The 23,966-nt window shown below is 43.4% G+C and overlaps 1 protein-coding gene across 3 annotated transcripts in view; it reads left to right on the top strand.

Annotated features, from left to right (window-relative positions):
- csf1rb (colony stimulating factor 1 receptor, b) overlaps positions 1-14,436 on the top strand; it is a 113,700-nt gene extending 99,264 nt beyond the window's left edge. For 2 of the 3 annotated variants that reach the window (XM_056730297.1, XM_056730295.1), the window contains one exon: positions 12,210-14,436. In XM_056730297.1, coding sequence (XP_056586275.1) covers positions 12,210-12,326 — 117 coding nt within the window. In that variant the 3' untranslated portion in view covers positions 12,327-14,436. The remainder of the gene's footprint in view (positions 1-12,209) is intronic. The other variant, XM_056730296.1, reaches the window with a different exon arrangement.
- The last annotated feature ends 9,530 nt before the right edge of the window (positions 14,437-23,966 follow it).

The raw sequence follows: 23,966 nt of genomic DNA, 5'->3' as shown, positions 1-23,966 counted from the left end.
TCTACGTGAGAGACATAAACCAATAGGCAGAATACAGAAAAAATATAACTATTCGCAGTTTAAAGTCAATAAGCATTTTTCTGTTACAAAAATAACATTCCATTGGCATAATCATTCTATCATGGACCTGTTATTGCCTAAATTAAACTGAGAAAACGCATCTTAAATTGACAAAGCTGATGTATTCCTTTAATTGTTTACATTCATCGAAAGCATATAGGCCTACAAGTTAAAAATGAAAATCCATGAAAATGAAAAGCTTTGAATGTGCTGTACTTGTTTTGTTTACTTGTACAAAACCCATGTAAGGGTTTTAATGCAATCTGTCTCTCATAACTGACAGATGGGGTTCGCCCTAGAGAACCTATCACTTCGCCTAGTTAAAAAAAGGCCAATGAAATTTTCATGCTGGACTCTGCCCCCGGATATCCGGGTATAAAAGGGAGACGACGCAGCAGCCCTCAGCAATCTCAAATCGACGGTGCTTTGAGCTGCACAGACCGCGCTCAGTCAGTGTTGAACTGCCTGAAACATTTCAAGCAGTCATCAGTCCGCCTGAAACAATTTCAGTGGCTCCTGGGACATCCTCTACGGGAGTGATACCCCTTGGGATGATGCTCAGAGACCACTCCAACACCGGCACTGGAGTTCCCTGGAGAGCATGGCACACTGGCAGCAGGCGTATGGTCATTACGCCTCTCTGCCGACGCACCCTAACCCCCTGGTCTTCAATTAGCTTTTTACAGACAGGGGTCCCTTTCGGGCAGGTTACGAGGCACGTCGTGGTGACCACCGATGCCTCCCTAAAGGGTTTGGGTGCAGTGTTCAACGGGCGTGCAATGTTGGGGCGGTGGACAGGACCCCGCCTAGGCTGGCATATCAATTGCCTAGAGTTGTAGGATGTGCTACTTCCACTGAGGAGGCTACAAGACAAGCACATGCTGGTCCGCCTAGACAGCACTACAGATGTGGTGTTTATCAATCGTCAGGGTGGTGTACGCTTACGACAGCTAACATGTTTTGGCCGATGCCTCCTCAACAGGTGATCTGCTCCCTGTGGGCCACACACATCCCAGGCAAACTGAACCAGACAATCAACGCGCTTTCTCGTCAGTATACGCCTTGCGGAGAGTGACGACTCCACCCTAGCGCAGTCCAGGTCATTTGGATGCTGTTCGGGCAGCCCAGGTAGACCTGTTCGCCGCCCGTGACACCACCCATTTCCCGCTTTGGTACTCCCTGTCCGAGGCCCCCAAACTGGCCGCGGGACAAGTGGAAGTACGCCTTCCCCCCCAGTGAGCCTCCTTGCACAGACACTGTGCAAGGTCAGGGAAGAGGAGCACCAAGTGTTATTGGTTGCGCCACATTGGCCCAACCACACTTTGTTCTCAGAGCTGATCCTCTTCACAACGACTCCCCCCTGGCCCATTCCCCTGAGGGAGGAGCTGCTCTCTCAGGGGAAGGGCACGTTCTGGCATCCCAGACCAGACCTCTGGAACCTCCATGTCTGGTCTCTGGACGGGACGACGAGATCCTGATTAGCTACCCCCCTCTGTGGCAGAGACCATCACCCAGGCTAGGCCCCATCTACTAGGCGGTTATACGCCTATAAATGGCGCCTTTTCTTGTCCTGTTGTCTCTCTAAACGATAAGACCTACGGAGGTGCTCGATCGGGATCCTGTTGTCCTTCTTACAAGAGGAAGTAAAAATAGTGGGTTCGTGGAGAAAGGTCCATGTAAATAAACGGCCATTTGACGCATAGTGTTGCGATTGATCGTAGTGTGAAAAAGCCTGACAAGTAGTTATTATCTAAATGGGAAGTGGGTGATTTCACCTTACCCTGTGGTAAGACCCTTTTTTTATCTGCTGCCCCCAGATAGAGGGTGTGAGGATAACACTAGGGGCGCCCTCGCGCCATGGCACCCCTCGAAGGCCCCGTAGCCCCCCGTCCACGAACATCATATGCGTACCTCACAGGTTTATCCCATGTACATCGGCTTACCCGCTTGTCCTCCAACATTATATGAGTTCCACGACTCATTTGTTTGCATGGGTGTGGGCTGCCAGCTTACTGCCCATTGGTGCCAGTGTCCACGAAACAACTATTTGTCCACTGATCAACTATGGGTGTCGATTTGACCTTCGAGCCCGCTGACCACTCCATGGCCACGCCCCCGACCACCAAACCACTGTTTGTCTGCTTCCCAACTACTTTTACCAGAACCTGCGTGCCACTCGGGGCTGAAATATGTTTGTCTGAGGGGGCGTGGCAATCGAGCAATGTGGTTTTTAAAAAAATATATTAATATTTACACGTTTGAAATGACCATTCTGTGCAATGTCCACCAAGCATTTATTCGTGGCCCGTTCGATAAACAGCACGTGGACAACATCATATACATCGTAGTAGATACAAACTTATCATTTTACGAGGTGTCTCTAACATATGTGTGTCTAAAAAAGTGTTCTCAATGCATCGTTTTGTTTCTGACAATTAGAAATAAATATATACATTTAAAACATTGTTAAAAAGCAATCCATTTTCCAGTCTGTTCGCATTGCCTGTCCACGTGCAGTTTATATGAGTGGACCACGTGTAGTAGGTTGGTGGAAATAATGCTTTTTAACAATAATTAAAGTGTATATATTGATTTACGGGTGTGAGAACACTGTTTTAGACACACACAGGTTAGAAAACAACTCGTAAAATGTTCAGTTTTGACTAAAATTGGGTATCTTATATGTTAAAGGTCAGGGTGTAACCAAGGTCCAGAAAACAAGGATCCTAAGGTCAGAGGACATCGAGCCTTTGCAGTGACCACTGTCACGGACCCCCAAATCAGGCCCTGCATTTTCGAGTCTGTGGCTTCTTCTTAAAGGGTTTAAAACTGGATGAGACCATAGCTAAAACAGGCCTGGTTTCTAAGTCTCTGCCATTGAAATCATTGGGCTTTTTAATTTACATTAAAAAGGTTATAAAATACTTCTGGATGACCAAGACTTTTGCCCTTTCGGTATGTCTCTCGGGGACCGGGACGCAAGTGCACGTGAAGTTTTGGGATCGTCGGACCCTCCGGCGGCCTTGCGGGAAAGTTCCTCGAGCAATTTATATGTATGGGCCACGTGTATTCAGTTGGTGGACAACCCACTTATTAGCAAAAATGTGCCTTTATGTTCATTTAAATGCATCAACTACCACATTATTCAGTCAGTGCACTTCATTAGACACACATATGTTAGCAACAACTTGTAGAACGCTCAGTTTGTCCTCAAATGTCTAATTAGGGTGCCTGTTCACGAACCCCCTATCAAAAACGTATTGGATAGGTGACGGGTGGAAGGCCTTCCGTAGTGAAACGAAAGGCCGCAGGATCTTGAAGTTCTAGATTCCTGTTCTCAAGAAGCCCCCGAGGTACCCCTCAAAGGTCCAAAGCTCTACACCTTTCCTGAAAAATTCACCCTCCCCCACTCCTGAAATTAACAAGGCTGTTGGTTCATTTTGTGATTGGGTGTATAATACATTTTCATTTACTCCGACGGGCCGGAATCTGCGTCGTGCATAGAGCAGACCATAACGCATGTGCGTGCTGCATGCGTCACTGCATGTGCCATGCATAGAGCAGTCCGTGACGCGTGCACGAGCTGCATTCATCACTGAATGTGTCGTGCATCGTGCAGACCATTCCGCATGTGCACGATGCATACGTCAGTGCATGTGTCACGCATGTAGCAGACCATAATGCATGCAAGCGCTGCATGCGTCACTGAATGCGGTATGCGTATAGCATACCGCATGCGTCACTGAATGCAGTATGCGTATAGCATACGTAAAGCATGCAAGAGCTGCTTGTTTCACTGAATGCGTCAGTTCGTGGAAATTCATTTTTTAAGCAAAAATAAGTATTCTGTGAGTTGTTGCTAACATATGTATGTCTATTAAAGTGTACCAACTGACTAACAGGGTCGATAATTCATATAGATTACTATAAAGTGTGTCCACCAACTGCATTTGTGTGGACTATTGTCATAAACTGCAGGGGGACATTTGCCCCGTTTTTCACCAAGTCATGCAGGAAAGTGTCCACCTGCAGTTTATACCAATAGACCACGTGTAGTTAGTTAGGAAATACATTTTTTAAGCATAAATCAGCATTATGTGAGTTGCTGCTAACATATGTATGTCTATATCAATACAGACTAACAGGGTCTTTAATGCATATAGATTATTATAAAGTGTGTCCGAAGACTGCATACGTGTGGACTTTCCTGTAAACCTCTGGTGGACGGCCATGAAAACTAAATGGAAAATGGATCAGAATTAGTTTGTTAGTGGTCAAATACTGCTTCCGTGGTACGGGGGGAGGGGGGGTCAACCCTGGTGGTCACCTGACCACTTTGGCAAAAGTAGTTGGTTAGTGGACAAATAGTGCTTTGGTGGTACGTTGTCCGGGGGCGTAGCCCGGAAGATGAGGGACCAATCTGTGAGAGGCAATGGGGTCTAAAGACCACCTGCCAAAGATAGTTGGTTAATGGGATAAATATCATGTTCGTGGTCTCCCGGGGTAAGCTCAGACCACCCACCCCTGGACTACGGTGATGGAATGAGCCCCATTCACTTTAATTGGGCCGTGGACAGGCTTGGCGCCACACTGTGGTCGACTGCCGAAGCGCAGCTGGGGAGCTCTTTGCTTGGTGCGCCTCCCGTCCGGACCCCCTTGAGCGAGGGGGCGTGCTTCACCCCAGGTCCGCTCGGGGCGCTCTCCCCTTTGGTTGACCCCCGCGTCGGACCCACATGGTTAAGAACAGGCATTCCATCCATCACTAAGCAAGCACTCCCTGGGGGTCAGCTGGTTAGAGCAGCCTTCCCCCTTAGGCCGGGAGAACATATATATCACAGATAGCTCTAACCGGACCTAGTGCTACCAGACGTCTGTAACACCCCCTCCATGGCCTGTTCCATCTGATGTATCCTCATGAGATGGTTCCCACTCCTGGTAACCCATGACCTCCCCCAGGTTGACCTCCACCTCGCGGTTAACTACTCAGTCCGCACGTTCCATGCCATCTCCCCTAAGGGCGAGACCATATCTATATCCACTGTATTCCTCCCCCCGGGGAGGAAGTGGCCTCTGCAGTGCATCCCTAATTAAGGAAGTCGCGCTCACCCGGTGTAAACCCGATCCAGACGGCCTCTCGCCAGTAGAAAGCTAGGGCCTCTGTCCGTGAAAGGTTACCGGTCAGGGTGTACCCATCTTTCGCCAAGAAAGCACGGGGACGCCTTGAGCTTCACACTGGAAGGTTACAGTTTCGCAAAAGCCTCGTGCTGACACGCCCAGGCCTGCTACCGTCACTTCGCTAGAGATTGTGACACGAGACAGCGTTGTGGCATTTTCCATAGGAACCCCATCTGTCGGGTCAACACAACGTGCGAGACCGACAAAAAGGGAACATCTCTGTGCCACAACACTTATTGTCCTCTGCCGTAGTCGTGAGAGGCTAACTGGCTCTTAAGAACAAAAGGTAAAAGAATGCTTTTTTACATTTTTTAGTCATTTGGCAGACGCTTTTATCCAAAGTGACTTACAGTGCACTTATTACAGGGAAAATCCCCCTGGAGCAACATGGAGTAAAGTGTCTTGCTCAAGGACACACTGGTGGTGGCTGCTGGGATCTAACCAGCAACCTTTGATTTACCAGTTCAGTGGTTTAACCCACTAGACCACCATCTCACTGCTGCACGCCGTCTTCCTTGTATACCGGATATCCGGGGGCGGAGACCGGCATGTAAATTTCATTAGCCAAATTGCATTGGCCTCTTCTATAGTAATCAGAGTTGATAGGTTCTCAAGGGTGAACCCCATCTATCCGCTCGACACAACGTCTCGTTCTCTCCAGGGAACTGAGGTTAGAGACATAACAGAGACATTAATCTATTGCACAAGAGAAACAACAACTAAACTGAAATAAAACTATTTTAAAGCGCGAGGTCGGTGTTAGAAGGGCTGTGCAATAAAGAACTAGCAGGTGGATCTCTACAGCATCTTTAGGTTACTTCAGATCTGAAGCGTGTGTACAGACCAAACTTCCCTTGCATTTACAACAAGTCTACTGAATGTGTCATGTGCACTGATACATGAAACAACTGAAAAATGTGTTGAGTTTGTTTGTGACATCCTTTGACTTTAGAACAATGTCAATATATTTATTAGCCTAACGTTAATGCAGCATATGCTTTAACATAGCGGTCTTACAAACCAAGCACCTCAGTGACAGCAGAAAATATGAGGAACATTTTTATTTAATCTGTTTCTTTCATGTTTTCCTAAGTACAGCAAGAGCTGCAGGCAGCACCACCGGGGCCAAGCCTACACTTTGTGCGGCTTCACCCAGTGTACCCACCACACCCAGCCCACACGTCCCCACGCAGCTCACACTTCCCCAGCATACCCAAGACACGAAATGAGACAGTAGAGCAAAACTAGCAGAAATACAGTATATTTGAAGAGCAGATTCTGTTTGAATATATCTTCATAAACCACTTTAGGTTGCACTACATACTTCGCACTTTATTGTATTTAATTTCAGTACTAAAAAACATTACATTTCGTTTGTTTACAAACTTATGCCTATCCTTTCAAATTGAACTGTGTAAATGCGCAACACGAGATTCAAAACTACATTACTAGGCTTGCGGTTTAGCATGTGTGCCACTCAGTCTTCATGCTAGACCTAGTGTCCAGAGAAGAGCCTTCAGAAGTTCAAACATTGACATATGCCAATCCTGAAGGGGCTTAATCAAGAGCATAGAGCAAAAGTAGCAGAAATACAGATTGTAGGAGGACCAAATGTCAGAAGTGATAATGAAAGAATGTAATAGTGTACTTACCTTGTTTTTGTTTGAATTTATTTACATGTATTATAAAACAGTTTGAGTTGTACTACTTACATCGCACATTATTTTATTTTATTTAATTACTTAAAGGACATTTTTAATGTTTGAACCAGCGACCTCTTGCACCCAAGACTCGCAAATTTATCAGGTGCGCTCAGTTGGCTTGATTCACCCTGCAGTGTTCATGGGTTATAAGCAATAAAAGCAAAATGTCACATGAACGCTAGGTGGCACTGTGTTGAAACATTAAGGGTATGTTTGGGACTGTACTTTGACGACACGTGTCAATTTTGGTGGCGGTGTATTTCACGGTTCAAACGATATCACGGTTTATGACACATTTTTAAATGGGGGACATGCCGAAAGACGCAATACTGTACTTTTCAAGATGGCCGCTACTGTAATGGGCGGAGTCTTAATGTAATGCTTGGAATGCGATGAGCGTGAGGAATGCATGACATGTGCCGGGTAGAATTACTGTTGATCAATGGGGTCAAAAGTTACAGCCATTTAAAATGTGAATTTCTGAACTGATGGCACTATAGAGTGTGTGCTAGAAACCCCATACTTGGTCACGGGACGAATGATCACCACCTCTATGAGTGTGCCAATTTTCACTATTTTTCTACGTACGGTCCATAGGGCTACCATAGACTTGCATTGGTTAAGAAAAATAATACTGACAAGAACAATAGAGGCCATATCTATTGTGAAAATTGGCACACTTTTAGGGGTGGTGATCATTCAGACGTCGTTCGTTTGCAGAGCGTAGGGATCTGGCGGGTACAAATGTCTGTATTAGCGAGTGAAGATAAGGGGGTGCCGAACAGCTTGATTGACATGGGGGTGAGTAAATTATCATGAAAATTTATTTTAAAGTGAACTACAACTTTAATGAGGCATGCATTCGAGTTATGCTCTATCGATCAACAATACTGTAGCGCGTTCTCATTATGCTGTTTTGCTATGGATCATCTTGTTATGCTCTATTGCAATGAATTTGCAATACCAATGCCCAATCTCGATATGCTGTATTTTGTTCTCATGCGTGTGATTTTACATGCAAGAAAAGATTTATAACGAAAAAACAATGTATTTAAAGCAAAACTATTCGACTAAAGCAAAAAAACACACCGGTTCAGCACCGGTTTAAAATGGGTGAATAAGAAATGGTGGAAACATGATTATCTATATCATAATGTATTCTCTTAAGAAGTCTTTGTTGTCATATGTGTGTTGAATATAAACCTTATTTTAGGAATTTCACCATTTAACATGACTGTATCAGAGAATTTTCGTAAATAAGGAAATCTAGGTTTCAGGCAGGTCTGTGTGAGCATTCGCTTTTGGATATAATGCATCCATCCATCCATCCATCCATCCATCCATTTTCTACCGCTTATCCGGGGCCGGGTCGCGGGGGCAGCAGTCTAAGCAGGGATGCCCAGACTTCCCTCTCCCTAGACACTTCCTCCAGCTCTTCCGGGGGGACACCGAGGCGTTCCCAGGCCAGCCGGGAGACATAGTCCGTCCAGCTTCCCGGGAAGGCGTCCAGGGGGCATCCGGAAAAGATTTTTTTCCGACTGAGAACCATGGCCTCAGATTTGGAAGCACTGTTGAGCTTGTGCAGAGGCAGCAGCTTTTGCCAGAGGGGAACTGGAATCCCCTGGTTGGGCCTGGGTTCCCCTGAGGTTTTTTTTCTCGATGGGAGTTTTGGGTTCCTCACCACCGTTTGCATATTGTTTTGCACTATCTGCCTGGCCGGGGGGGCTGCTTTAGAATTCATACTTGTATTAAATGTGTCTCATGTACAGCTGCTTTGTAACAATGAAAATTGTAAAAAGCGCTATATAAATAAAGTTGAGCTGAGTTGAGTTGATTCTCATCCCAGCCGCTTCGGCTGCAAACCGTCCCATTGCATGCTGAAGGTCCTGGTCTGATGGTGCCAGCACAACGACATCATCCGCAAAGAGCAGAGATGAAATCGTGTGGTCCCCTAACCCAACGCCCTCCGTCCCCTGGCTGCGCCTAGAAATTCTGTCCTAAAAAATTATGAACAGAACCGGCGACAAAGGGCAGCCCTGCCGGAGTCCAACATGCACCGGAAACAAATCTGACTTACTGCCGGCAATGCGAACCAAGCTCCTAATCCGGTCGTACAGGGACCGGATAGCCCTTAGCAAAGGGTCCCGAATCCCATACTCCCGGAGCACCCTCCACAAGATGCCACGAGGGACACAGTCGAATGCCTTCTCCAAATCCACAAAACACATGTGGATTGGTTGGGCAAACTCCCATGAACCCTCCAGCACCCTGGAGAGGGTAAAGAGCTGGTCCAGTGTTCCACGACCAGACAAAAAACACACTGTTCCTCCTGAATCCGAGGTTCTACCATCGGCCGGATTCTCCTCTCCAGTACCCTGGCATAGACTTTCCCGGGGAGGCTGAGAAGTGTGATCCCCGATAGTTTGAGCACACCCTCCGGTCCCCCTTCTTAAAAAGAGGGACCACCACCCCGGTCTGCCAGTCCAAGAGCACTGTCCCCGACCCCCACGAGATGCTACAGAGGCGTGTCAGCATAGACAGCCCCACAACATCCAGAGACTTGAGATACTCAGAGTGGATCTCATCCACCCCCGGTGCCCTGCCATCGAGGAGTTTCTTGACTACCTCTGTGACTTCGGCCCGGGTGATGGGCGAGTCCGCCTCCGAGCCCTCAGCCTCAGCTTCCTCAATGGAAGACGTGACGGCGGGATTGAGGAGATCCTCGAAGTATTCCTTCCACCTCCCGACGATATCCCCGGTCGAGGTCAACAGCTGCCCCCCTCCACTGTAAACAGCATTGGTAGGGCACTGCTTACCCCTCCTGAGGCGCCGGACGGTTTGCCAGAATCTCTTCGAGGCCGACCAATAGTCCTTCTCCATGGCCTCACCCAACTCCTCCCAGGCCAGAGTTTTAGCCTCCCCAACCGCTTGGCCTGTCGGTACCTGTCAGCTGCCTCTGGAGTCCCACAACCCAGCCAGGCCCGATAGGACTCCTTCTTCAGCTTGACGGCATCCCTTACTTCCGGTGTCCGCCACCGGGTTCGGGGATTGCCGCCTCGACAGGCACCGGAGACCTTACGGCCACAGCTCCGAGTGGCCGCGTTGACAATAGAGGTGGAGAACATGGTCCACTTGGACTCAATATCTCCAGACTCCCTCGGGATCTGGTCGAAGCTCTGCCGGAGGTGGAAGTTGAAGATCTTTCTGACAGGCGATTCGGCCAAACGTTCCCAACACACTCTCACAGTACGTTTGGGTCTGCCTAGTCTGTCCAGCTTCCTACCCCGCCATCTGATCCAACTCACCACCAGGTGGTGATCAGTTGACAGCTCCGCCCCTCTCTTCACCCGAGTGTCCAAGGCATACGGCCGTAGGTCAGATGAAACAACCACAAAGTCGATCATCGACCTCCGGCCAAGGGTGTCCTGGTGCCATGTGCACTGATGGACACCCTCATGCTTGAACATGGTGTTCGATATGGCCAAGCTGTAACTAGCACAGAAGTCCAATAACAGAACACTCGGGTTCAGATCAGGGCGGCCGTTCCTCCCAATCATGCCCCTCCAGGTGTCACTGTCGTTGCCCACATGGGCGTTGAAGTCCCCCAGCAGAACGACGGAGTCCCCAGTCGGGGCGCTTTCCAGCACCCCTCCCAGAGTCTCCAAGAAGGCCGGGTACTCTACACTGCCATTTGGCCCATTGGCGCACACAACAGTAAGAGACCTATCCCCGACCCGAAGGCGCAGGGAAGCGACCCTCTCGTTCACCGGGGTAAACTCCAACACATGGTGGCTGAGCTGGGGGGCAATAAGCAAATGTCCATGTCCCTAGAGCTAGATTCCGGCCCCTAACGGTCCCTCCTGCAGGTGGTGGGTCCACGGGACAGATATAATGCATCTTTTGTAAAAAATTTTGCCAATTTTATGTGTCTAATACATGCATTTGCGACTTATTACACACCAAAGACACAGAAAAACATGTATTCGCACCATATGACCCCTTTACATTTCGCCTGAGCTGCTTGATAACATTACTTTTATGCGCAGCTTTGAGCCAAGATATTTTTTCTCTTAGATGGGTCATATGACGCTAATACGTGTTTTCTGTGTATTTGGTGTGTTTCAATTTTATTTAAAAAATTTAAGTAGTTCAAAAACAGACTCAAACTGTCGATAACAGTGACAGGTTGTTGGAAACGCTGTCGTGTACTCATTTCATTCAGGAGTCACCGGTCCAATGTGCTGCTCCTTCCTGCTGCTCACTGAGATGATCCATGTGCAGGGAAAGAGAGACCTTGCACTCGCGGGACGACACTGGCGTCATTTTCCCACTGAAGGAAAGCTAAGGTTTATTGGAAAGTCGCTAGATTTGTTGCTTTGTTGCTTCTCCTGAACAGAAGCTGCAACAGGGCTCATAAAAAGTAAATTAAGAGATAGGCTGTTAGAAACATTGTTTTGTGTGCGCACTTGCATGTGTGCGGGCCTTCATGAGGGGACCAAGCCCCCCCCTGGCGGAGTCCGTGGTCCAAAAGAGGCCACAGCTGACTTCCAAAGGGGCCTCATGGATGAGTTTAAAGTATCCTGAGTTTAAAATGAGACAAAATGAGCATTGAAATACATTTTAAAACTATTAAAAACATTTTCTCACATAGCTCTGAGAACAGACAATTTCTATGTTTAAAGTGCTGACAGTGCACTTCCCTGATTACTGCATGCGTTGTGGTTGCACAGTGCTTTTAAAACTGTTCTGCTGGTCACACAACAGCTCACTTTCTTTTTTCTTAGTTGGGTCACATATGCTTTGTACATTTACTATCTATTTGTGTGACAATGAGAATTGACACAATAGGTAATATGGCACATTGATATAAATATATATATTTTTCTCCTGTTAGATTCAGACAATTTAACTTATTTTACAATTTAATTCTCATCTGGTACAAAACATATTTGTTCAATAGCATAATTAGTCTACTTACTCTATAATTACAATTATCTAAATGTCTCACAGTCTCAAAATCGTATACTGTTTTTGGTACATTTTCTTTTTATAAAGCATCATGTAATAACAAGCGTTTGAGTGAAATTTTTTTCATTGTTGCTTTAAATGTGATGTATCTTTATAGACAATTAGTTTACAGTAAGTATAATTGTTTGTTGGATAAATGCGAACAATTTAGAATGTTAGTGTATGTTGATGTTTGTTGGATCTCTGGGAATTAGCCTTAAAAACTGTGTTTCAACAATGCAAATTATGTGTTCTTATTTTTAGCAGCAGATGCTGTATCCTGAGTTTCAGAGGCAGCTGATGGGGAAACAGTGCATCCTGGCACCTGAGTCACTCTACAGAGAGGAGACCCAGCCTTTAATGAACAGCAGTTTCATCTAACATTTGAAAACAAAAACTCTCACTGCAATGTTATCTCATATGCTATTAATTAGAGTCGGCTCTAGTTTTGAATATAACAAAGTGGGATTTGTGTATAGTGTAATGCATTTAATCTTAGCAGTGCTTACTATATATAATATTTTATAATATTCGTTTTTCATCTAACACTATAGTAGCTAACATTTCCATGCATGTTTATGTTTATTTTCCCTGCCCATTATTGGAACTTTACATAAAGCTTAAACTATTTTATCCTTTTTACTCATTATTGAGAGGTTTTTAATGCGTCATTGTAATTAGGGTTTAAAAAATGAATTTGTAAACACGCATATTAACATGAACTAACATTACTATATACAGTAGCAGCACTGTTTATTGCATTTACATATTTGGCAGACCCTTTTATCCAAACTTACATTGCATTATACTATATATTTGTGTCTAAGTATGTGCAATCCATGTGATCAAACCCATGACCTTGGCGTTGCTAAAGCCATGCTCTAACCACTGAGGCACAGGCATTAACTAATATTTCCAAATATAACATTTTTGTTAAGCATCACATTGTGCTAATTATTATTTTTTAGCTTTGAAAGCTTTTAAGCTTTTAGAGTGAAAGATGACAGCATATTAAATATAATAAAAGTCTAAAAGACCAAACAAACATATAATTGTTTCATTGTCTCAAAAAGCTAATGCAAAAAAAGCTAAAATAAGGCACATTATTTTGTACACTGTTGTTTAAACTTTTTAAGTTCTATATTACTGAGAAAATAAGCTGAGGCCAGTAAAACCTAAAGTAATTTTCACTTCAAGTCACTTCAACTAAAATGTTGAAAATTGTGATGGACTGAGGGATCAGCCACACAAGTATGGGTATTCGAGCACACATATAGATACACTTACATCTGCGCGCGCTGGTGAGCCCAGATATCCATACACTTCTCTCATGTTCAAACATACCCATATGTTACATTTGGTTATGACACATGCCACGTTTGTACATTTCATAATTTAAAGTATTCTTTACAATAACCACACAGGACAGCAGTAATCTACAGTTTTCATTTATTTATGCAGTCACATACAAATCAGATAATCTATGATTTTGCGTACCTTTAACTTAACCATATTTCTTTGTACGAGTTACCGAAATGACGAGGTGTCTGCAGGAGAAATTCCGGTCCGACAAAAATTGGAGCCCGTGCGGGAACGGAGTTTTATCCGATTGTGGTTCCGCTTGGATGGACCATCTGTAGCCGAGACGTGGGGAGATCTTGAAATGAACTGTCTAATTATCTCCTCCATTCGGTTTAAAGTCATGAGTTTATTTAGTCATTTGAAATTATTTGTCATTATTATAGATGTGCTTGTTGTATAATGTTTGTCTTAAAGTGTGATGTTATTGGTTATATTTGGAATTTATTATTTCCCCCTTTCCTTGTTGTGATGAGCTCATCCATTCCCTTTTTAAGAGTGATGGAAAGATTGTTTGGGAGATTGGTTGTGAAGGATTTTATATATTTTATCTGTGTTCTATATGTTTTATCTAAGGGTTTATATCAATTATATTTTCTGTGTGTTTTTTCATTGTGATTATTACTTATTACGGCTTACCTAATATAACATTGCATTATTTTACTATGTTGAGTAGGGTCTCAGAGTTAAGGGAGAATATTAGTGCAAAATGGTATTTTCAACAGGATGTGGGGGTTGTGTGTGTGTGTGCAGCATTCCAGGCAGGAAAGGAGGACAGGAGAGTATGCTACACATCAACGCACATACCCATATAGCGTGGGGTCTAAGAAACAAAGATTATGTGGAAACTGGGTGGGGGAAGTGTGTTATCTTGCAGGTAGTAAAAGAAGAAGGGAGTAGTCTACGAAAATATCAGATGAAGCATCACTCCATTGGACACTAAGAAAGCAGCAAATGTGGAGGCGCTCAGGGGTTGGCCACGGTCCGAAGCAAGCTGGAAGATACACCCACACATACACATATAAAAATGTTGTAAACCATTGATGCGGGGCAGAATCTCTGAAAGACATTGTGTCTGAGATTGTCCAGCGCGCTGTTTCTGATCAATAAACTTCAACATTTTTTAGAGTTATTTGAGTTGCCTTCCTCTTCAATTTTTGACCACGCAGGACAGAAAAGTCCATCAGTTGGCAGGCTCAGATGTGATAAATTGGTCTGTGGATATGCTGAATTAAAATCTCCATTGTCTGCTGAAATTTGTTCTCCGAGTTTTCTTTAAGATACACCAGGCTTGTTACCTAGAGAAACCGAGTATGATCCCGAAAAATGAAGAAGTGGGACTCGTGAGTTTTTACCTTGACCGGTCGGTCCCTCACAAGAATACATAAGATATCAAGTTTACTTGTGCTCAACTCATCAGTTTACTGAATATTTTGATTATTTATTTTTGGTCTAAAGAATAAAAACTGATGGGGAATGTTTTGTAGTAAAAAAAAATACATATATATATATATACAGTGCTCGGAAATGTCACCGTTCAAGTGAATTGTGCTTGCTCTTAACTTGGGGTGTATTGCAGAAAGCAGGGTTAACATACCATCAGCTAAACTCTACACTCCGGGTTGATTAACCCAAACCTTGCTTGCTCACAGTGTTGGGGAAGCTACTTTGAAACTTTAGTAAGTTAAGCTACAAGCTACTCATCAATAAAAGTAACAGTTAAGCTACACATCTGAAAAAGTAGTTAGCTACCCTACAAATTACTATAGAAAAGTAACTAGCTACATTGAAACTACTTTGACTTCAGAGTGTCGTTGTATATTAAGAATAACTGAATTCTTGTTAATGAAAAATTTTAAGAAAACCATGTTTAAAACAATTTAATACAAAACGGTTATGTTCAGTGTTGTTTATTTTTTTAACTACACAGCACTCAAGTTAAACAGTCAAAGGGAATACTCAAATTAATCGCAAGTTAACAGTTTGCAAAATGTAGACAATGTGAATCATTAAAACAACAAAAAGAACGAATGTGTGCAATTTAAATATTTTGCTATGGGCGCATGGGCAAGCCGAATGAACAGTTTTTAATTGTGTCTGCATTTTTTATAACCTTTGGTTAACATTAACATTTAATCAACTATCAAATCATATCGGAAGAGTGTCTAAAAGGGTTGCACAGGGTGCCAATTTACATTGCTCAACGCTATTGGATTAGAGTGCTGTTAACTTCACAACCAGCGCTCAACGCCATATGCTGTACATTTACATTTGGCAGACGCTTTTATCCAATGCTTACGCTTACACTGCATTATCCTATACATTTTGTTTCTAAGTATGTGCAATCCCTTGGATTGAACCCAAAACCTTTAGTTGTTAACGCATGCTCTTACCACTGAGCTACAGGAAAGTTATATAAACACTGGAAAACCGTGGAATACACGGCTCAAACAGGAGAAGCACAATTTTGCAGGCTGCAGAGTAGGACACGTCTATGTTCATGTAAGTATTAAATTAAGTATTAAATAAGTTAATGTTTGTCGAATATGGAAGGCCAACGGGTAAAAGATGTGTGAAACATATGACGTGTTTGCCTGTTAAATAAAAAAAAAAAAAAAAAAGGAACAGTTTGGGAGAACATGCAAACTCCACACAGAAAGGCTTTCCATCCCAGAAGGGGCTCAAACCAGGGTCCGTCTACAGAAGATTTCCTATTTCTTAAATTATGGGTATTGGACGCTGGTATACTGAGATATCTTTGTGCACTGTTCTGCAATGTTTTTTAAGGTTCAGTGGACTCATTAACATAATTCAGTATTTTGCTTTATTATCAGATGCACTCATGACACATAACACATTTTTTCAAATTGAATCACAATAAATAACAGTGTTTTATTATAGACTGTTTTCAGGTGCTGGGGTGTGTGCCTATTACATGTACTGTATGTACAATAATTTTGTTTAATTTCAGCCATACACGTTCAAAGATAATTTTCATACAGTAAATAGGCTACGGCTAGACATAATAACATTCTTGGCCATAGGTAATGGCCATGTTTTGCCTGTATTTCTATACCTTTTATTTTTCCTTTACTGTCTGTACTAGTATGTATTCACTGTAAAGCTGCTTTGCAAAAATGCTAAATTATAAAAAGTGCATTAGTAATACATATATATTAATTACATTTTTGGAATAGAATATTGACACTTTTTATAAATTCCACATAGCCAAAACCGGCCTTGGTAACACACATCACAACTATTATGTATTTTTGTTTACTGGTTATAAGTAACCAGTAATAAGTAAGTAAACAACCTTTAAGGGTTTCCAGTCTTTATAAAAGACTCATCACCAATTCGTTATCACATTAGTATACACATTTCATGTTTGTACAAATTAATTAATGCATGGGGTCTCACATTTCAGAAAGGCTTTACCCTAACCTTTATCCCTATTCTAAATTCCAATGCCCTAAACCAGAGGTGAGGCCTCTGGGTTAAAGGTTCTGACTGAGTGGCAAGGTAAAGAGTTTATTTTCCAAAGGTAATGACAGGACACACACTCAGGTTCCCTTTCTGTCGGTCTCTCGACGTTGTGTCGAGAACGACAGATGGGGTTACCTATGGAAAACGCAACAACGCTGTATCGCGTCACAATCTCTAGCGAAGCGACAGTAATGCATGGAACGTGCAAACTGAAGAGTTAACCGCGAGGTGGAGGTCCACCTGGGCAAGCTCATGGGTTACCAGGAGTGGGAACCATTCTCATGAGGATACATCAGACGGAACATCCCACGGAGGGAGTGTTATGGACGTCCAGTAGCACTAGGTCCAGATAGAGCTATCTGTGATAGTTCATATGGTATCCCGGCCTAAGGGGGAAGGCTGCTCTGCCCAGCCAGCCCCAGGGGGTGCTTGCTTAGTGATGGATGGAATGCCTGTTCTTAACCAGTGTTTGGGTAAGAAGGAAGGTTGGTGAGATACCTGTTCTTACCCATATGTTCTTACCCCCCCGCATGCCGGTCCTACATGTCGCCACCTAGGACGTGGGCTGACACCGGGTTTACGCGAAGGTTGTTAACCCTTGCGAAGATGTTTGGGCGTAGCCCAACCCGCAGTTCTACAGATGTCTGCTAGAGAGGCTCTTCTGGCCAGTGCCCAGGAGGCATGGGAGATTCTGAGAAAGGTATGCCGTCGTAACGGCTTCCACGACCCAGTGCGCCAGCCTCTGCTTGGAGACAGCCTTCCCCTTCTGCTGTCCTCCAACACAGACAAGGAGCTGGTCAGAACTACTGAAGCTCTGCGTGCGGTCCAGGACACAACACAGATGGGGTTGGGTCTTACTCCCCGATACGGAGCACCTGCAAGTCCACCACTTGGTCCCGGAAGGGAGAAGTGGGAACTTTGGGTACAAGGGCATCCGTAACGAGGGGGGCCTCGGACAGGGAGTACCAAAGCGGGTAATGGGGGTGTTGCGGGAGCCAAACAGGTTTACCTGGGACTGTCTGAACAGCATCCAAATGAGCTGGACTGCGGGGTTGGAGTCGCCACCTTCCGTGAGGCGTGCCCGGGATGTGTGTGACCCGAGGGTATTACCCCCGCCGAGGATGCCATGTGTCCCAGGAGCCTCTGAAATTGTTTCAGGGGGCCCGCTGGCTGCCTGAAGTGTTCCAGGCAGTTCAACACTTCTGCTTACTCCTGAGCTCGACCCCCCTGGGGGGGAGCTCGGATTTGGATGCCAGTCTCCCTCCGATGCTGCGAGCGACATCTCATCTACGTCACACATCGTTTCCGAGTGCGTGCCTGAGGATCCGGTTGGTATGCCACCGCCGGTTGGGGAACGTTCAGAAGAGCGAATCAGGGTGCGATCGGCCCGTGAGCAATTGGGGGTTTAGTCAAGCAGTAGTCAAGCTGTCAGTTGGAAGCACAGTAGTCATTTAACCAAGCATTTCTCGTTGTGTACATCACAATGTTTTGGTTGGGAGAGTTGTTTCACCTTTTTGTGGGGTAACGGTTGGCTTCCAGTAAATGGTTAACACAACAAATGCAGAGATTGTGTTGAGAAGGAATGCAAAGGTGGCTGATGTGTATCCTTGAGTTGCTCTGGAGGATCTAGAACAAAACACTGATGGTGTAGTTAATCAAAAAGTGAACAATATACAAGTACATTACACATATACAAGTACAGTGTAACGAAATGTAGTTTAAGTCTAACCAGAAGTTCAATTAGCAAGTGCAGGATATACAGTGTGAATAAATACAGAATACAATATTAGTAAAAATACTATACAATAGGCATGTACTATGAAAATACTTTTACAGAAGGAATGTTCTATGAAAAAAATGACAGTTGGTTTGTACTATGAACAATATATACAGAAGGCTATATACTGTGAACATTAGTGTACAGGTGGTTATGAACAGATAACAATTTAGATTATACAATAGTGCAAGTGACTTAAGTGTGCATTAATTATAGACATTAGTGTAACTACCCCTTCGTATGGTGTGATTTACCCAAAACTTTGATTTAGGGCGGGCGACGGGTTCAACTATTTTGTCTCTCGACTAAAAGAATATACAATACAACTATCCTACTCTGATGCAACTACCTAGTACTTAGAAAATGTAAATGAAGGAACAGGGGTAAGTACTATTTCAATAATTTAATTTAAGAATAAAGTAACTAAAACCAGAAATAAAATATTAAATAAAAGATTTGGTTCTGGTCAAGATATTAGTTCAGCAAAACATTACTATAAATTCACAGTATAACGAATAGTAAACAATGAAAATACCTGAAGAATATACAAGTTACAACCGTACAACAATACTGAGTGAACTACCTGGTATATGCTTACACAATCGTGAAGCACTGAAACAGTACACTTTACATGCACTTAAAATTTACAGTCGGTTTTACGCATACTAACCAAACTGTATTACCTTCAAATGGAAGAAGTAAATGATAACACTTACACAATAAAGCAAGTGAGCCCACTCACACACTCAACAGTACTCACACAACCCCCCGATGCAGGCCCGTGTCGTTGCTGGAGTGCGTAGAGGCCTGTGAAACTTAAATTGGCCGCTTCGCTCAAGTGAGCAGATGAACGTAGAAGCACAGTACCTAGTCTCTTTAATCCAAAGCACCAGTATAATCGCCTACTAGGATCCTTCCGAAAAGCACCGATCATCCCTCGTAGCCGGAGGAACACCCAACGCTTCCTGTGGATGGGTGCGCTATCCCAGCTAGCAGGGAATGTTCTCAGAACTTTGACTAACATTCCCTAAAAGTTTATAAATGTTTTGAAGGAAACATTTAAATCGAATGTTTATATAATGTTTTAAGAACGTTTAAAATTTAAGTTAATGTTCCTGTAATGTGCTGTAAATTCAAAACTAGAACATTTTATATTCAATATTTTAAGGATGTTTTGTTGATGTTGCTAATGTGACAGATAATATAATGGTATGTATAAAACATTGCCACAATGTTTCAAGATATCAAAGGTAGAACGTTTTAACAGAAACATTAAGGAAACATTATAAGAACATCTTTTAGGTTTGAGATGATTTTATGTTTTTGTAAAACGTTCCTATAATGTGATATATAAACAAAACTAGAACATTTTATATTCAATATTTTAAGGATGTTTTGTTGATGTTGCTAATGTAACAGATAATATAATGGTATGTATAAAACATTGCCACAATGTTTCAAGATATCAAAGGTAGAACGTTTTAACAGAAACATTAAGGAAACATTATAAGAACATCTTTTAGGTTTGAGATGATTTTATGTTTTTGTAAAACGTTCCTATAATGTGATATATAAACAAAACTAGAACATTTTATATTCAATATTTTAAGGATGTTTTGTTGATGTTGCTAATATAACAGATAATAAAATGGTATATGTAAAACATTGCCACAATGTTTCAAGATATCAAAGGTAGAACGTTTTAACAGAAACATTAAGGAAACATTATAAGAACATCGTTTAGGTTTGAGATGATTTAATGTTTTTGTAAAACGTTCCTATAATATGATATATAAACAAAACTAGAACATTTTATATTCAATATTTTAAGGATGTTTTGTTGATGTTGCTAATGTAACAGATAATATAATGGTATGTATAAAACATTGCCACAATGTTTCAAGATATCAAAGGTAGAACGTTTTAACAGAAACATTAAGGAAACATAAGAACATCGTTTAGGTTTGAGATGATTTAATGTTTTTGTAAAACGTTCCTATAATGTGATATATAAACAAAACTAGAACATTTTATATTCAATATTTTAAGGATGTTTTGTTGATGTTGCTAATGTAACAGATAATATAATGGTATGTATAAAACATTGCCACAATGTTTCAAGATATCAAAGGTTAATGTATCAAAGGTACATTAAGGAAATGTAACCGGGGAGTACGAGAAATAAAGCACAACCCGGCAAACTATTAAATTATGGAGGTTTAATCTGACTGCTGTTTACATACAAGTTTTACAGCGGTCGATGGGAGAAAAAGGGTTTACAAGAAATAAAATGAAACCAACCAAAATGAAACAAAATACAATGAAACAAAATACGGTAGTGGCTGTGCATAGAAGATAAAAACACATTTATTAGCCACTTTGCATCCATATCAAAAATCAACATCAATTATCACAAACACATTACATTATACACATTACATTTACCGTCCATATTCTTCTTACAGAGCTATTAACAAAGGCCCTTTTTTAGAAAGAAAGATTAATACAGGAGTAATAGCTTTTAACCAAAATAAACATACATACCCAAATGCTCGCTAGCACTCACCACGAGGTTCAATCGCCACGTGCACAACCGATCCACGTAATCTATTAACATGTACCATCAAATACACATTTAGACAGAGCAATATGAACATATACGGGTCTATATAAACACAAACAAAAGGTATTTACCCGTAATTACAACTATGCCTCAAACAACAGATCGCGACGACACGCATCACACCCAGAATGTTCCACGTTTTTCTCGCGGATCCCCGCATGCGCACACAGAGTCAGCGCACCTTATCACGTGAATAGGAGAGAAATCTCTTAAAGGGCCATACACAAATTTTACAACACAACAGAAAAATTGCATTTTTACCCCCAGGCCACACTCTCCCCTGCTGAAAGTCATTGTCCTCAATGACTTAATACATATTTTTAACCTCTTTTACAGCTTCTCTAAAGAACACAGTACCAAGGCTTGTTAATACCTGTGAAAATACTTCAGGGCTAAGCGAAACTGAATTACAAACAGACATTGGTTCCTTATACGGGTTTGAATGCACACCAGCATTAGGCCGGCTGGTTCTTCTGGGTGCAGGAACTGGTCTTCCAGACACAGGTATGTCTACCTTAGGAGTAACCACACACTTAGACAGGTTACCTGACTCAGAAGCTTCCTCCACACCCTCTGAAACAGGATAAGAGCCAACAACATAAGCCTCCTCAACTGGGCTGGCCATCTCCACATCCACACCCTCTGTCTCCTCGAGGTTTGGAACTGTCACCTCTTCTAAAACAACACAATCTGGATCAGAACCCTCAGCTTCAACCTGCTCAACCTGAGACTCAGGTTGTGGAGACGAAAAGCTGTTGTCTGTTCCCACTGGTTCCACATCAGGCAATTCACAAGGACGCACATCAACTCTGTGAACTCTTTTACTGGGGCCCCCCTCAAGAGGCTCAACAGTGTACGTTGTACCCTGCACTTCTATGACCCGGTGTACCGTAGGAGCCCACGCATCCTGTATCTTGTTTCTGCCAACAGGTCTGTGACGCAAATACACCTTCTGGCCAACATCAACAGTAGGACAGTAAACCTTATCATTCAAGGAAGCAAGTCTCAAGAGCTTTTTGCTCTGCGAACTCTCTTGTTCGTTCATGAGCTTCCCTGAGTCTGTTCTGGTGAATTACTAACCAATCCTGTCGTCTATCCACAGTTTGTTCACGACCCAGAAGAGCATCTACAGGAAGACGTGGATCTACACCAAACAACAAGAAGTATGGCGAGTACCCTGTCGTCGCATGTGGGGTTACATTATATGCATAGACCAACTCAGGAAGGTACTCTGGCCAACGTCTCTTCTTTTCAGGGGGAAGAGTTCTCAACAACTCATGAAGCGTCCGGTTAAAGCGCTCACACTGAGCATTGCCTTGAGGCCGGTAAGGGGCAGTTCGCGTTTTCTTCACCCCATAAAATTTACACAACTCAGCTATCACCTCACTCTCAAAGTTCCTCCCCTGGTCTGAGTGTAACCTCTCTGGAATGCCATACTTCATGAACCACTCTCGGAGTAAAACCTTGGCTGTAGTGTCTGCCCTCTGGTCTTTGGTAGGAAAAGCCTGTGTAAACTTGGTAAACACATCAGTTACTACCAACACATTCTCACGACCATCAGAGGCCGGTTCAAGCAGTGTAAAATCTACAGCCACCACCTCTAAAGGCCTTGACGCTAGAAACGGTTTCATGGGAGGCCGAATCCTCGGCTGAGGCATCTTAGTCAAAATACACCGTTGACACCTTTTGATCCACCTCTCTACGTCCTCATACATGCCAACCCAGAAGCATCTCTGCCTCAACAGGTTAAGAGAGCACTCAATACCCTGGTGTCCCATCTTGTCATGGACACTCTCCAGGATTCGTTCCTGCAAACAAACAGGTAAAATCAGCTGCTGACACTCACCATGATGTAGATCATGTACAACCCTATAGAGCAACCCTTCGGACTCTGTAATACATTTCCTATGCTTCAAAAGGGACAGTACAGGCTTAGGCAGGCTGCGCCTTTCCTGATAAGTTGGCTTTCGGTTATTTTCCCAGAATTCTCTGAAACGACTGAGAAACGGGTCCTTCAGCTGAAACTCGCTCAACTCTGCTTTTGTATAGCCCGGGAGAGTGAACGTACCTCCACGAGTATCAGTCCCTTCTACTCTGACTCCACACTCTAAAGCACGAATCTGCCTCACTTTACAACACTGATCCCCAGCGGATAACAACGCTGAGTCCAAAAGTGTACCCTTATTTACCACATTGCAGATGGCAATACAGTCGTCATATTCTGCATCATCCGAGTTAACAGACTCCCCTGCAAATGGATGTTTAGAGAGTGCATCGGCAGCAGCATTCTGCCGTCCGGGCCTGTACTTAACGTCAAAGTCAAAGACGGCTAACTGGGCCACCCACCGCTGCTCTATGGCGCCCAGCTTCGCTGTCTTCAGATAACATAACGGATTGTTATCCGTGATGACTACAAACTTTGAGCCTAACAGATAACCACGGAACTTCTCGGAAACAGCCCATTTGAGAGCTAACAGTTCGAGCTTCATACTACTATAGTTCCGGTCATTCTTCTCTGCATGCCGCAGTCTCCTACTAGCATACGCGATAACTCTCGTACCATCGCCTTGTTGCTGACTCAAAACTGCTCCTAGACCTTCATTACTCGCATCAGTTTCCACAATAAACGGAAGGGTGAAATCGGCATAGCCCAATATTGGAGCGGATGTAAGCTTCTCCTTCATCAACTCAAAGGCTGACTGACACTCGGCAGACCACAGTGAACAAAACTCATGCTTCCTAACTGTACCCTGCTGTTTCAGGCAAAAGTTCACCA

This window comes from Triplophysa dalaica, chromosome 19 (genome assembly GCF_015846415.1).
Source record: "Triplophysa dalaica isolate WHDGS20190420 chromosome 19, ASM1584641v1, whole genome shotgun sequence".
NCBI classification, from domain to species: domain Eukaryota; kingdom Metazoa; phylum Chordata; class Actinopteri; order Cypriniformes; family Nemacheilidae; genus Triplophysa; species Triplophysa dalaica.
Note: the sequence above shows the minus strand (reverse complement) of the source record. Positions and strands in the feature narration are given on the sequence as shown.